General features: G+C 42.3%; 1 protein-coding gene across 5 annotated transcripts; it reads left to right on the forward strand.

Moving 5' to 3' along the window:
- The first annotated feature begins 679 nt into the window (after positions 1–679).
- Positions 680–11,505, forward strand: AURKA (aurora kinase A). 5 transcript variants are annotated; one of them, XM_083447016.1, is made up of 9 exons: positions 680–774; positions 2,439–2,498; positions 2,986–3,250; positions 5,454–5,532; positions 7,403–7,594; positions 8,498–8,636; positions 9,425–9,573; positions 10,139–10,313; positions 10,882–11,505. In XM_083447016.1, the coding sequence occupies exons 2-9, from the start codon at positions 2,445–2,447 to the stop codon at positions 11,071–11,073; spliced, it is 1,245 nt and encodes a 414-aa protein (XP_083303142.1). In that variant the 5' UTR covers positions 680–774; positions 2,439–2,444; the 3' UTR covers positions 11,074–11,505. The 5 variants fall into 5 exon arrangements, with proteins under 5 accessions (XP_083303142.1, XP_083303141.1, XP_083303143.1 ...); XM_083447015.1 differs by having other exon boundaries at positions 694–847; XM_083447017.1 differs by lacking the exon at positions 10,882–11,505 and adding an exon at positions 10,541–10,855 and having other exon boundaries at positions 717–893.
- Positions 11,506–12,318: the final 813 nt, after the last annotated feature.

Raw genomic sequence — 12,318 nt, forward strand, 5'->3', positions numbered from 1 at the left:
AGCCTGTCACGTTTCCCCCTGAAAATATGTCGTGGCATCTGACCCCGATCAGTTTCCCTCTGGACATTCAAGCGAGTTTCATTGTCACAAAAAACCAGCCCTGCAGTGTTGGCAGCTGCCCTCACAGGAGCCGCCTCACTCAAGTCTTTCAAAGTGGGGGCTTCGGCCCCAAAGTGTAGAGACTGGGGGCAGGAATAGACCCAACTTATCAGTCTCAGTCTGAGTCCGTCACACTATAATGAGGCGGCGGATACGAGATTTTTGCCGTCGGCATCGTAAGGGCTTCGCCGTGAGGCGATGCGCCACTTGCGCAAGGGAAAAGAGCAATGGGCCCTGTGCTACGGGTTTACGCAACCAGCGTATCGCGCGCTACGCTGAGAGCGTATCCTGCTTAGCCAAGCGCTCTCTCTAGTTCACGGTTCACAACAACAGACACCGGCAGGAGAAGAGCAGCCTTGCGAAACCCCGCCCCGCTCAGTGTCCCTTCCTCTGCACATGGGCAAATGATCGCAAGCCGCGAGGACAGCGGCTCTCCCTCCAAGGCGACAGTTAGAAGCCCGCGAATGGGCGGAGCGGTGGCTGCGGAGAACAACGAATCAGCGAGCGGTAGCCTCGTCGACAACAGGGTGAGCTCCGCCAATAGGATCGCGGCGGCGGTTTAAAGAGCGTTGCTGAGTGGGCGGGCGAAGGTTTGAATTCAAATAGCTCCGGAGGCTGTTGGAGGAACGCGGAGGGTAGGCGGCCGAGGCCTCTGGAGTGCGCAGGAATCGTGAGGTATTCGGCCTGCCTGCATCTGGTTTCGGGGTGTCGTTAAGGAAAGTGGTTACGACCTTAAGCTGTGGCACTCGTGAGTAAAGGCAGAAGGCGCATCCCGGAGAGCCGTAGCGCTTCTGGTAAAAATTGTGAGCTCATAAATGGCTTGAATGGTTCTGGGGTGGGATAGGTGCCCAGCACGAAGGAAACTTCTAGAAAGCCCCGGTTTTTTTGCGTAGAATGAGAGGGAGTGGTTAGGCTGTCTGATCCCAGTTGAGGAGGCCTCAGTGGTTGGTTGCGTGCACCATATACACTGAAAGCACATCTTTTCCCCTTCCCCAAGATTCCTGGGAACTGGTTTGTTAAGGGCGCTGGGAATTGTAGCTCTGGGAGATGTAAAACTGCAGCTCCCAGGTTTTTTGGGGGCTGGGGTGCAATGTACTTAGAAACCATAGTTTGAAGCAGTGCTTTTTTCCCTAGAAAGGTGTCGGTACTGCATACCCATGAGTACCTCCTGGAAAAAAGCACTGGTTGGGAGGTACCCCAAAGATCAACTGTAATCTTCAATTTTTAATTGTTACATGTTTACAAGGTTGAGTTTCATCAGAACAAAGAAACAAGGTTGTGTGGCATGGGTTTTGAGGTAGTTTTGAAGAGTTCAAGAATAAAGGGGCTTATAAAATGTATGGGGATAACACTATGTAAAGAGGCCTAAGGACTGCCATGAAGCTGTAGGTTTTCCAAATGTTTGAGCACATTTTTCAACTTGCCCTACTCCTAGGAAAAAACAGAGCTGCACTTCACTCTCAAGATACATGCATATATAGTCTGAGTAGGCAGAGATCCTTCCAGTTGTGGGGATAATCCAGTTTTATTTACTACTTATAGTTTATTAGTGTTTGCATTACAGTCATACCTCATGTTACGTTTCTTCAGGTTGTGTCCCGCTGCGACTTGGAAGTACCAGAAAGGGTTACTTCCGGGTTTCACCGCATGCGTAGACACGCAAAATGACGTCATGCGCAGAAGCGGCAAATCACAACCTGTGCAGACGCGCCACTGCAGGTTGCGTTCTTTTCATGTTGCGAACGGGCCTCGGGAACGGATCCCGTTCGCAACCAGAGGTACCGCTGTTTTTCAGTAAAAAAGTTATTTTCTTCCTTTCTCACATCCATAAAACACAACCCCATCATTTCTGCTGGATAAGCAGAAACAAACCAACTACACTTTGACTCATTTACCTACTTGGGCTTCACCCTCTGAGACAACCCGCATATTGTAATAGCCAATAATCCATCTCTGTGGAAAGCATTAAGAATTTCTTCCAAATCAAGTTTATTAATATACCATAGCTTGTTTGCTCCTTCAGATCTTAAAATGGAAAAGCCTTCTGGGCAGTGATAAGATCTTCAGGCATTTCCAAATATCGGGTAGTATGAGCTGCATCAGGGAATTCTAGTGTGTCCTTATTTGCTTCTATTAAGCTGCCTGAATATTATCAAGAAGTGGGATTAATGTTTTGGGGGCCTCACTGCTTTGACAGGCATAGAATTGTATATTTTATCAAATATGTCAAGCTCACTGGTTTTAGAATCATTGGCGCTTAGATTATAGAAGTGAGAGCTTTAAATAACTTGGACTTCATATTTTACACAAGCTGAATAACTGAATTTCATTTTCTCCAGGCAATAATGGACAAAGTTTGTAAAGAGAATCTGAATGCTAACTCAGCTCATAATGGCAAGGTAAAGTGATCTTCAGATACTGAGCATTGTAAATCTTGGCTTTGTTAATCAGAGCTACACTTCTTACTGGATTATTTCTGTATGTGACCAAAACTGATGCTTGATAGTGCTGGAGTGAATAATTAACACGTGGAGTAATGTTCTCCGACTATTTATGGCCAAGTCTAGATGACTGCTTGCATAAATGCAGTTTTCTGTTATGTCCAAACTTGGGACTCGGCTATGTAGCTGCAAATGAAATGTTTTAAATGTGTTGTAAAGTGTAATATACAAATGTGACACTATATGGCGAGAGTGAGCTATTCCAAATTCAATGTATTTTTCAAAACTTTTTTTAAAAAAAGCATTTTCACAGCGTTTTTATGTGTTTAGATTCCACCTTGGGAGGCTATGGTTTTTTCTCATTGGTCAGTTCAGACAAACTAGGATGCGAGATCTCTTAGCTTGCTATGTGTGATATTTACTGTTGTTGTTTTTTAAAAATCAGGCAGCTATTGTGGATGGTGCAAGACGGGTTCCTGTGACCCAGACCCCGACACCTGGAATTGAAGTCCAACAGCAGCGTGTTTTGACTCCTTTAAATGTTGCTCAGCGGGTGCCTATTCAGCCTCAGGCACAGAAACCTACTGTTGCGAGTGCAAAACGTCCCAAACAGTTAACTCAGCATCAACCAACACTTCATGTTCAACCAACATCTAGGAGTCTAGGTCCAAGTAAAGCCACTGAAACGTCTCAGCAGCCCTCTGTTTCTGGTAAATAGTGCTGTTCAAATGTGTCCACCTCTGTAACAAATGTGTTGGTTGCTATTCTGTATAAACTTCATACTAAAATGGTTATAAAGTCAAGAAGTTGCTTGGTGGCTTAGGGCCTTAGAAATTTATAAGAGAAACCAAATTACTGCAAGAAAAAAAACTTTGCATAATGACCTGAGTAGCAACTTGGGCTTGGATGCTAACAATGTATCTGAACAGAAGGGTTTCTTCTATTCATGGATGACACTGAGATGCTGATTAATATTTGTTACCTGCCTTTCACCCTAAGGTCCCAAGGTGGGTTACATTTAAAGATAATATAATGCAATAAAACAGTCCCACCCCAAAATGATATGCCATATATACATAACAAACCAGATGGTACTTCAACTGTCAAAGGTCAAAAAGTGGTAAGCCTTCAGTGTGCACCTAAAGCTGTAAAGAGATATTGCCTGATGCACCTCTATAGACCATCAGCTCCCTGCATTTCCAAAGGCAATGGCACCATATAAGATGAGCTTCTTCTGCAAATTGTCATGTCCTAATTGGCACATAGATGCTCCTGAAGGTATTTGGGGCCCAAATAATGTATAGCATTAATATCAAGGCAAGTACCTTGAATTAGGCTCAGAAAATTAGGTCTCTTTGATAGGAAACAAGTATTCAATTGTAATATGTACAGGCAACTCCTGTTTTGTGTACATACAGGCCGTTTTCAAATCTGGAAGAGGGGGTGATGGGGGTGGGGTAGGCTTATGTGCCCTCTGCCAACATGCACTATGACCCAGAACATAACAGTTGTCCAAAATGAGGGTTACCTGTATTACATTTTGCACTGGGACCCTATTCTCAGTTCCTAGAATGCCCAGCTGGCAGCTAATATGTGGATGTCTCATACAAAACAACCCTTTCACTTGTATAATTAATTCAGGGAAGGCCAATTCATGGCATGATCCTTAACATTCCAGAGCAGATTTTCTAGGGACGCAAATGGCTCCAGACAGAAGCAAGAAATTTTTGAATGTCTCCTTGTGTTCAGTACCTGGAGTGTAATGAAGATAGGAACCTGCTCTTGGGGCAGGGCTGTCTTTAGCATATGCGCTGCTGGGGTGCAAAGATCTGCCCAGTGCCCCCAAATTTAGTTTAGCCCCCAAACTGACCCGTCCCTTAGGAGAAAGAAGGGAGAGAGATGCTTGCATCGCAGCCACAGGAGGTGCCTCCAGATGGTTCCTTTCTTCCATGCCTCGGCTCTGCCTCTGGTGAAGACCCTTCTTCCTCCGTCCCAAAAGAATCACTATATTTAACGTGCTGGAAATAAACTACCCTCTTCTCTCTCTCCCACACACCCCACCTTAAATCCCGGGAAGCCGGACTGCGTTGCCTCACCATCCACCTTTGCTGCCAGCACCCTCATTGCTCTGGTTAAACTCGAAGAGGAAATTGAAATTGAACTTGGGCTCTTCCTTGTCCAGGGTGATCATGGCTTGGGAGGGAGACGCAGATCAAGCGAGCAGAGGTTCCCCGCAGGAAACGGGAGGTGGTGCGCACTCTTGACTCCTTCCCTTAGAAGCTTCTAAGCAGAGCAAACTTGGAACGCTTGAGTTGAGATTTCTCGTGGTCAGCGGCACCTTTGACACGACTAATCTCACGCCGCCTGCCTGCCGCTGGCGCAAGATCAGTCATGTCAAAGGTGCTACTGACTTTGCTGCCACATAGCAGCACTCCTTGCACAGGGTAAGGTAAAGACGGCCCTGCCTTGGGGTACTTCCCAGTAGAAGCTTAGGCTCCAATTCATTGAGATGGTGGCATGGAGTGTTACTTGGTCAGTGGTGTAAATGACCTAGATACACTCTGTAGAAAGCATCTGCAGTCATTTGTGTTGCAGGTGGGAGGACTTGGAAACAGATTGTGAGCTTGCCAAAAGCCACTTACTGGTCTTGAGCTAGGACCTTTTGTGTGAGATTCACCAGCTTCCGGGGGGGGGGGGGGTACATATGTGGCAAGTAAGTAAGATTGCTACCCAAGCTGCTTATATTCAGAATATTGATTGGTCTGCATGGTTTTCAGGTGAAAAATAGTTTATTTTGTGTGCTGGATATAAAGCGCGAAGTTTACCTTCTGAGGGGGACATTTTAAAACACAAATTGCAAGAGAGTGGTGTCGCTTCATAAAGTCTGAGCGTATTGAACTTTTCTACATGCAGGAAAAAAAGCTGAACCAGGTGTATCAAATCAGAAGAAAGAGGCAAAGGGGGTGTCAAATTCAAACAGTGAGACCAAAAAGTAAGTTGTATACTTCATTTACTTCCATACATTATTTTTTTGTAGGAAGATGAAATACAAATCTGTTGTTGTTATTCATGATTACTTCTTTTTGCAGCTTTTGGCAAATCTCTTATAATCACGTAGTAAAAGATTAAAAAATATTACTCTAAATTGGTTTCTAAGCTTGCTTCCTTTTCCCAGTCTTACTGCTGGTCTCTCAGATAATTAAAATGGGATGCTTTGAGCAAATGTACATTTTAGTAAAATATACTTAAAGAAGAATTAAAAGCTGGATATATTCTCATATAACCTCTAATCGCTTCAGCTTATTGGTCTTCATCAAAGTTTATGTTGTGTTTGAAGTGCATTCTGAAATGCACAGTTGTACTCAAGTCTGGATTGCATCCAGTGCCAGCATGAGCACAAGAATTCATTGGCAAGTAGAATCCCTCCTGTACTGTGTACTTTCACCCCCCTGCCCTAAAGCCTCTTCTAGGGGTTGGGGGGATTCTTGTGAAAGGTCAGGAACATGAGGAGTGAGGAATTGGGCATGGGAGGAGCTTCACACACAAGCTGCCCTATCTGACACCCCAGGACTTTCTTGAGGATCCCCTAATCCCCATATTCCTTTCACGGTGCAGAGTATTTCCCTTGTGCACGCATCTTTTCTATGGCTTTGGATACAGCTCTATGGAGTTGAATGTAGGAATACAGGGATTTATAGGCCTATTAGACTAACCTCTGTTTGTTAAACTGGTAAGAAAGTAAAGGCAGAGTGCAGATAAATCATAGAAGACGGAGGCGTGATTAATCCACACTTCAGTTGTTGAGAAATGTCCTGTCTCAGAAACCTTGGAATTCTGAAACAACATTAACCAATATGCTAATTTGAACTAGCAGTAATTCCGGACTGAGTAAAGAAGGGGAAATGCATGCTGACTAACCCTGCATTCTTGCAAAACACAGATGGTGATTTCAAACAGCCTCAACTGTAAGATGTCAAAGATGAAAATTGCAGGAAGACAGAAATGTGATTTGTGAATTGCATTACTACCATTTAACTTTAAATCTTAACCAGTGCACTTAAATTTCAGTTTTGTCTTTCATGCACAGGCAGAGACGCAAGAGTGATTTATATTGCATATTTTAAATCTTGGAACTGAGTGTTTGAAATGGTGTTTGGCACAATAATGGCCTAGATGCTCTTGTCCCAATTTGCTCACTGCATTGGAGATATGTACAGTAAAATGGCTAAATTACATATAATAAGGAAGCATTAAGTACTGTACCTTATGCCCTGAAGGACAGAAAATAAACCTACCTACGCTGAATAATCATAGAATTGTGGGGTTGGAAGGGATCCTGAGGATCATCTAGTCTAATCCCCTGCAATGCAGAAATTGCAGCTGTCCCATATGGGTATCTAACCTGAAACCTTGACGTCAGCACCACACTCAGAACCTGGTAAGATTTGAGGAACTTGGTCATGGAGCCTAGCTTGATGAAAATGTCAGCTGGGTATAGTGGCACAGATAAAGCCACACTGATGTGAATGAAGTTGTTGGTTTTCAAACAAACAAAAAAAAAGTGACTTGAGTTGGGGATACATGGACAAAGACTCATACAACTTTGAATGCTGTAAAAAGTGGGTAGATGAACACTAGATATATATATATATACTTCCTCAAACAAAGTGCTTTCACACTATAGAGGTAAGCAAAAATACTGGAAACAAAACAAACTTTTGCATGTTATGTTACTGAATGCCTTGTAATTGCCAGCAAGTTTACTATTTTGGGACAGGATCATATGCATGAAAGTAACTTCTCACTTCAGAGAGGCAGCTGTATTACCTTGCAACAACTTAAATAATAGCTTTGTTTTCTAGAAAACAGTGGTCTCTTGATGACTTTGAAATTGGTCGTCCTCTGGGAAAAGGAAAATTTGGAAATGTATATCTGGCTCGTGAAAAGGAGAGCAAATTCATCTTGGCGCTGAAGGTCTTATTTAAAACACAGCTGGAAAAAGCAGGTGTTGAACATCAACTGCGGCGAGAAGTAGAAATACAGTCTCATCTTCGGTAAGATTGATTTTAAATGGCCGTTTTGAATGGGTTTCTGTTTGCTATCTTAAGCAGGTTTTTATTTTTAGAAGCATTCCACATTTGTGTTTGTGTGTGTACACACATATACATACACACACACAATGCTATATCATAAAAATCAATCCAGCTTACAAGAATATATAATAAAAGCAAGTAAAAATTTAGAGGCAATCAACTTATGAAAAGATGTTTTCTTAATTGTATGCATATGCCTGGCAGCACAGAAAAGTTTTAAGCAGGTGTTAAAAGTTTGAAACCGGTGCCTGCTGAATCTCTATTGGCAGAATTTTCCATAGGACTAGGCTGATGACACTAAAGGCTCTATTTCATGCTGATGTCAAATGAACTTTATCCTACTTGGGGAATGACCAATGACACTCCTGTTGTTGCTCCCAGTGATCAAACTCTGATTTAGGCAGCCCCTAAGGTATCCCGAATATAAGTTATTCAGGTTTGTGTAAATTAAAGGACATTGAGCCCGGCTCAGCAGATAGGCACCCAGTGTAGATGTTTTATAAAATGGTGTCACATTTTATTTGCGGCATGCCCCCATTAGCAATCTGGTTGCCACATTCTATGTGCATCCCCACATATGAGTACACTGCAGTAATCCAGCATCAAAGTTACTAACACTTGGGCGACGCTGGTCAGACTATCCTCATCCAAGAATGGCTGTAGCTGGCAAACCAGACAAAGCTGGTAAAGCACACTCGTAGCCACAGCTGCTCTAACTAACTTGGTGCTGGTTACAGAATTTCTCAAATGATACTTTTATTTATTTAGCAAATTGTAGGCAGATTGAGGGAGGTATGGAGAATTACATGCACGTCATTTACAAATGAAGCCATCATTATTAAAGATGCATATACTTACTTGTAGGCATCCAAATATTCTCCGACTTTATGGCTACTTCCATGATGCAACAAGAGTCTACCTAATCCTGGAACATGCACCACGTGGAGAAGTGTATAAAGAACTCCAAAGGCTTACTAAATTTGATGAGGAACGGACTGCTAATGTATGTTAACCTTGTGAGGATATTTTTTTCAGAACTCTGTATGTGACCACATTTGAAGCTAAAACTGCACTTTTAGGACCAAACTCTTCCTTAGAGAAGGGCATGAAAGAGTAGATTCTTCTTTCACTGACTTGAGCCAGGGTTATACTAACAGCTTTGTTTCGCTGTTCTAAAAGTGGGAAACAATATCAGTATAAATGGTAGAGTAAGGTGTGTTTCCTCAGTTTTGTGGAGTTGAGAAGTTCATAGCTTTTCCAGTAAAAAAGGTAAAGGACCTCTGACAGTTAAGTCCAGTTGCAGACGACTCTGGGGTTGCGGCACTCATTCGCTTTACAGGCCGAAGGAGCCGGTGTTTGTCCGCAGACAGTTTTTCTGGGTCATGTCAGAAGCATGACTAAGCCGCTTCTGGCGCAACAGAACACCGAAACCAGAGCAGTGGACCGAAACATCATTTACCTTCCCGCCGGAGCGGTACCTATTTATCTACTTGCACTTTTGGGCTAGGTTGGCTTTTCCAGTAAAGAATATCTCAAAATAGGATGGGAGGAATTTCACTGGAATAAATAGGACATTTATATGTGTCAGTCTTTGGCAAGGCTACATGGCGGGTTGTGTCTAAAGGTTTTTGTTCCGTATTAAGGACTTGTTTGCATCAGTGATGCAGCATGTTATTGATACACTGAGAAACATTTTCTACCATTTTACCCATGTATTTTAGGCATTTGCATAGCTTGAACAATGCTTAGATTGAACTCCTTATATTTGTAATCTTCATTTTTGTTCTACAGTATATCACTGAACTGGCAGATGCATTATCATATTGCCACTCGAAAAGAGTAATTCATAGAGACATAAAGCCTGAAAACTTGCTGCTGGGATCAAATGGAGAGCTAAAGATTGCTGACTTTGGATGGTCTGTGCATGCTCCATCCTCTAGGTAAGCGAATCATAGAGCTGGAAGGGACCAGAGGATAATCTAGACCTACCCACTACAATGCAGGAATCTTTTGCCCAATGTGGGGCTCAAATCCACAATCCTGAGATTAATCTGAGTCTCATGCTTTACTGACCTGCGTTTCTGAGAGCTGAAGAAGCTTGGTACTATGGAGACAGACAACAGAATCAGAACTTGGCTAAGAGGAAATTGTTTGTTTCTGTAGGCAGCAAGCTTTGTGAAAATAACTTAGCATTAGTCTCTGATTATAAGAATTGAGTTTAGGGAAACTACTGTTAGTTGAGAATGTTACTTAGATTACAAGGGTATCAAGCAAGTGTTGATTAGATTACAAGGGTATCAAGCATCCCTAGAAGGGATGCTCTTCTTCAGGTTGACCATCAGCCATGCCTTCCTCCAGTATACTATATACTACTATTCATGGACAAAGTGCTTTACAAAGTGTTACATCATGAATGCAGATCTAGATGAGTGAGTGGGGAAATATCTTAATAGTTGAGTGTGACAACCTTTAGTTGTTAGTCTGTGCATCATTTTTGTTTTCTAGGAGGTCGACTCTGTGTGGTACCCTTGACTACTTACCACCTGAAATGATTGAAGGGAGAACACATGATGAAAAAGTTGATCTATGGAGTCTTGGTGTCTTGTGTTACGAATTCCTAGTAGGAAAGCCTCCTTTTGAGGCAGACACATACCAGGAAACATACAGAGCCATTTCAAAGGTAAGTTGAATTATAATGCTGCTTGATTTAGAATCTGAGCATTTCATGGTATAGGAATTAACTCTCAACTAGCTGTTATGGAACTTGTACTTTCCAGGTTTGGGGCCTAATATCATTGACTTTAGTTCAGGAGTTTTCAGTTAAAGAACTAGAATTTCTGATTTTTAAATGTGTTGTCTTAGTATTTTTTTTGTATTCTGGTAAATCCAGGTTGTCCTCCCCAACAGGTTCAGTTGCAAGATTTGAGGTGCAATCCTCTGGCACATTTACCTGCTCAATTTGCGTTTCCCATTTGCAGTCCACTGTGGAAAAGCAGCCTAGGACAGACAGGCTTGAACAATTTCTCTGAGCTAGTTCAAAAATAGAAGTATGGGATAACACTAGTTAAATAGAACCCACAGTGACGCAGAAAGAGACTGCTAAGCAAAAAGGCAAGAGAAAAACCATGATTACTAATGTATAGTGGGGGGGGGGGAAGAGTCTAATGGTTATACTTAATAGTTCATGCACCTTGAATGCATGCTTTCATAGAAACATGCCTAATGATGACTATTTCTTTGGTTTAAAGGTAGAGTACAAATTTCCTCCATTTGTAACAGAGGGTGCTCAGAATCTGATTTCAAAGCTGCTGAAGCACAATCCATTCCACAGGCTGCCACTGGAGGAGGTGCTCAAACATCCATGGATTATTGCAAGCTCTACAAAAACTCCCAAGTATAAAGTTGCTGAAACTACCACTGCTAAGAATATCCAGTCATAGCACGTAGTTCCCAGGAACAATGTAGTTCCGATGAGATCTGTGGTAATCCAGCCAATATAGGCTGGTTGGACTCAAAAGGCAGAGCTTATCGCATTGTAAGCTCTGGTCATGAACCTTACAAATCAGGTCATAAAGCAGTTCGTCAATATCTAACTTACTTGAAGTCCTCTTTGCACTTGCCACTCTGAGGCATAGCTGATTGAGGATCGTCTCATGTTCATGGCTGGCATTTCCCTTTTGGCCCCTTTTTGATAGCATCATGAAACTGAGCCATGGATTATTGTGCAATATGAAGCAGTTTATGAAGCAGCATGTCCTCACAAGATAACATCCGAAACACATGTGCAATGAATGGAATCCATCTTTGAGTGTAACTGTATTGTTTAGTTGTTCTTTTCCTTTAAGTTTTAAATAAAGATTTTTATAACAAGACTTCTTCTTTATGCTACCAAAATGGTCGGTTTAGTGGTCATTCTAAGCACCCACACATTCTGATTGGTGTACCAAATCTGCCAATAATACAACTATGCTTACTGGCTAGCAAAGATCCATTACAAAATGCAATCTGACACTGATTCTGCATACCTTACTTGAAGTTGCCTTTGAATACTTAAATCTGTTCTGGATTTTTTACATCTGCCTATGCCAGGGCAGGGAACCTTTCTGGCCTAACAGGCCAGATCCTTATTGGTTCCCAGCCCCATGGGCTGGTCCACCTGTCAATCACCTGGCATTCTCCACTAGGAACTCGCTTGTAAGTCAACCCAGTTGTATCTCTACGTATCCCACATCTGACATCACATGAGGTGTGGGGCAGGTGGGCGTTTGGGGAAATTGGCCTCATGCCAAATTGGGAATAGTGTTGGGCCTGCAAGGTGGATTTTCCCTATTCCTGACTTAACAGTAACTTGAAGAATGTACTGCTTAAATGTCCAGATGGAATAAATACTAGTTGAACTAGTCTTGAAAATCAAGACAGAACTAGTGTTCTTGATTATTAAAACCGTATTAGAGGGGGAAGAGAGACTTCTTTAAAGCTACAGGGTTAAACATCTTTACTTAAGTGGTGCAAATAATAAAACTTATTGTTGGGATTATTTGAATATGGTTTCATAAATTTACAATGGTACCTCGGGTTACAGACACTTTGAGTTATGAAAATTGTGCGCCAGCGGGAGGCCCCATTATCAAAAGAACACCTCAGGTTAAGAATGGAACAAATTAAGTTCTTAACTCAAAGTACCA

The sequence above is a fragment of the Podarcis tiliguerta genome (assembly GCF_965153285.1).
Source record: "Podarcis tiliguerta genome assembly, chromosome: 6".
Lineage (NCBI taxonomy): Eukaryota > Metazoa > Chordata > Lepidosauria > Squamata > Lacertidae > Podarcis > Podarcis tiliguerta.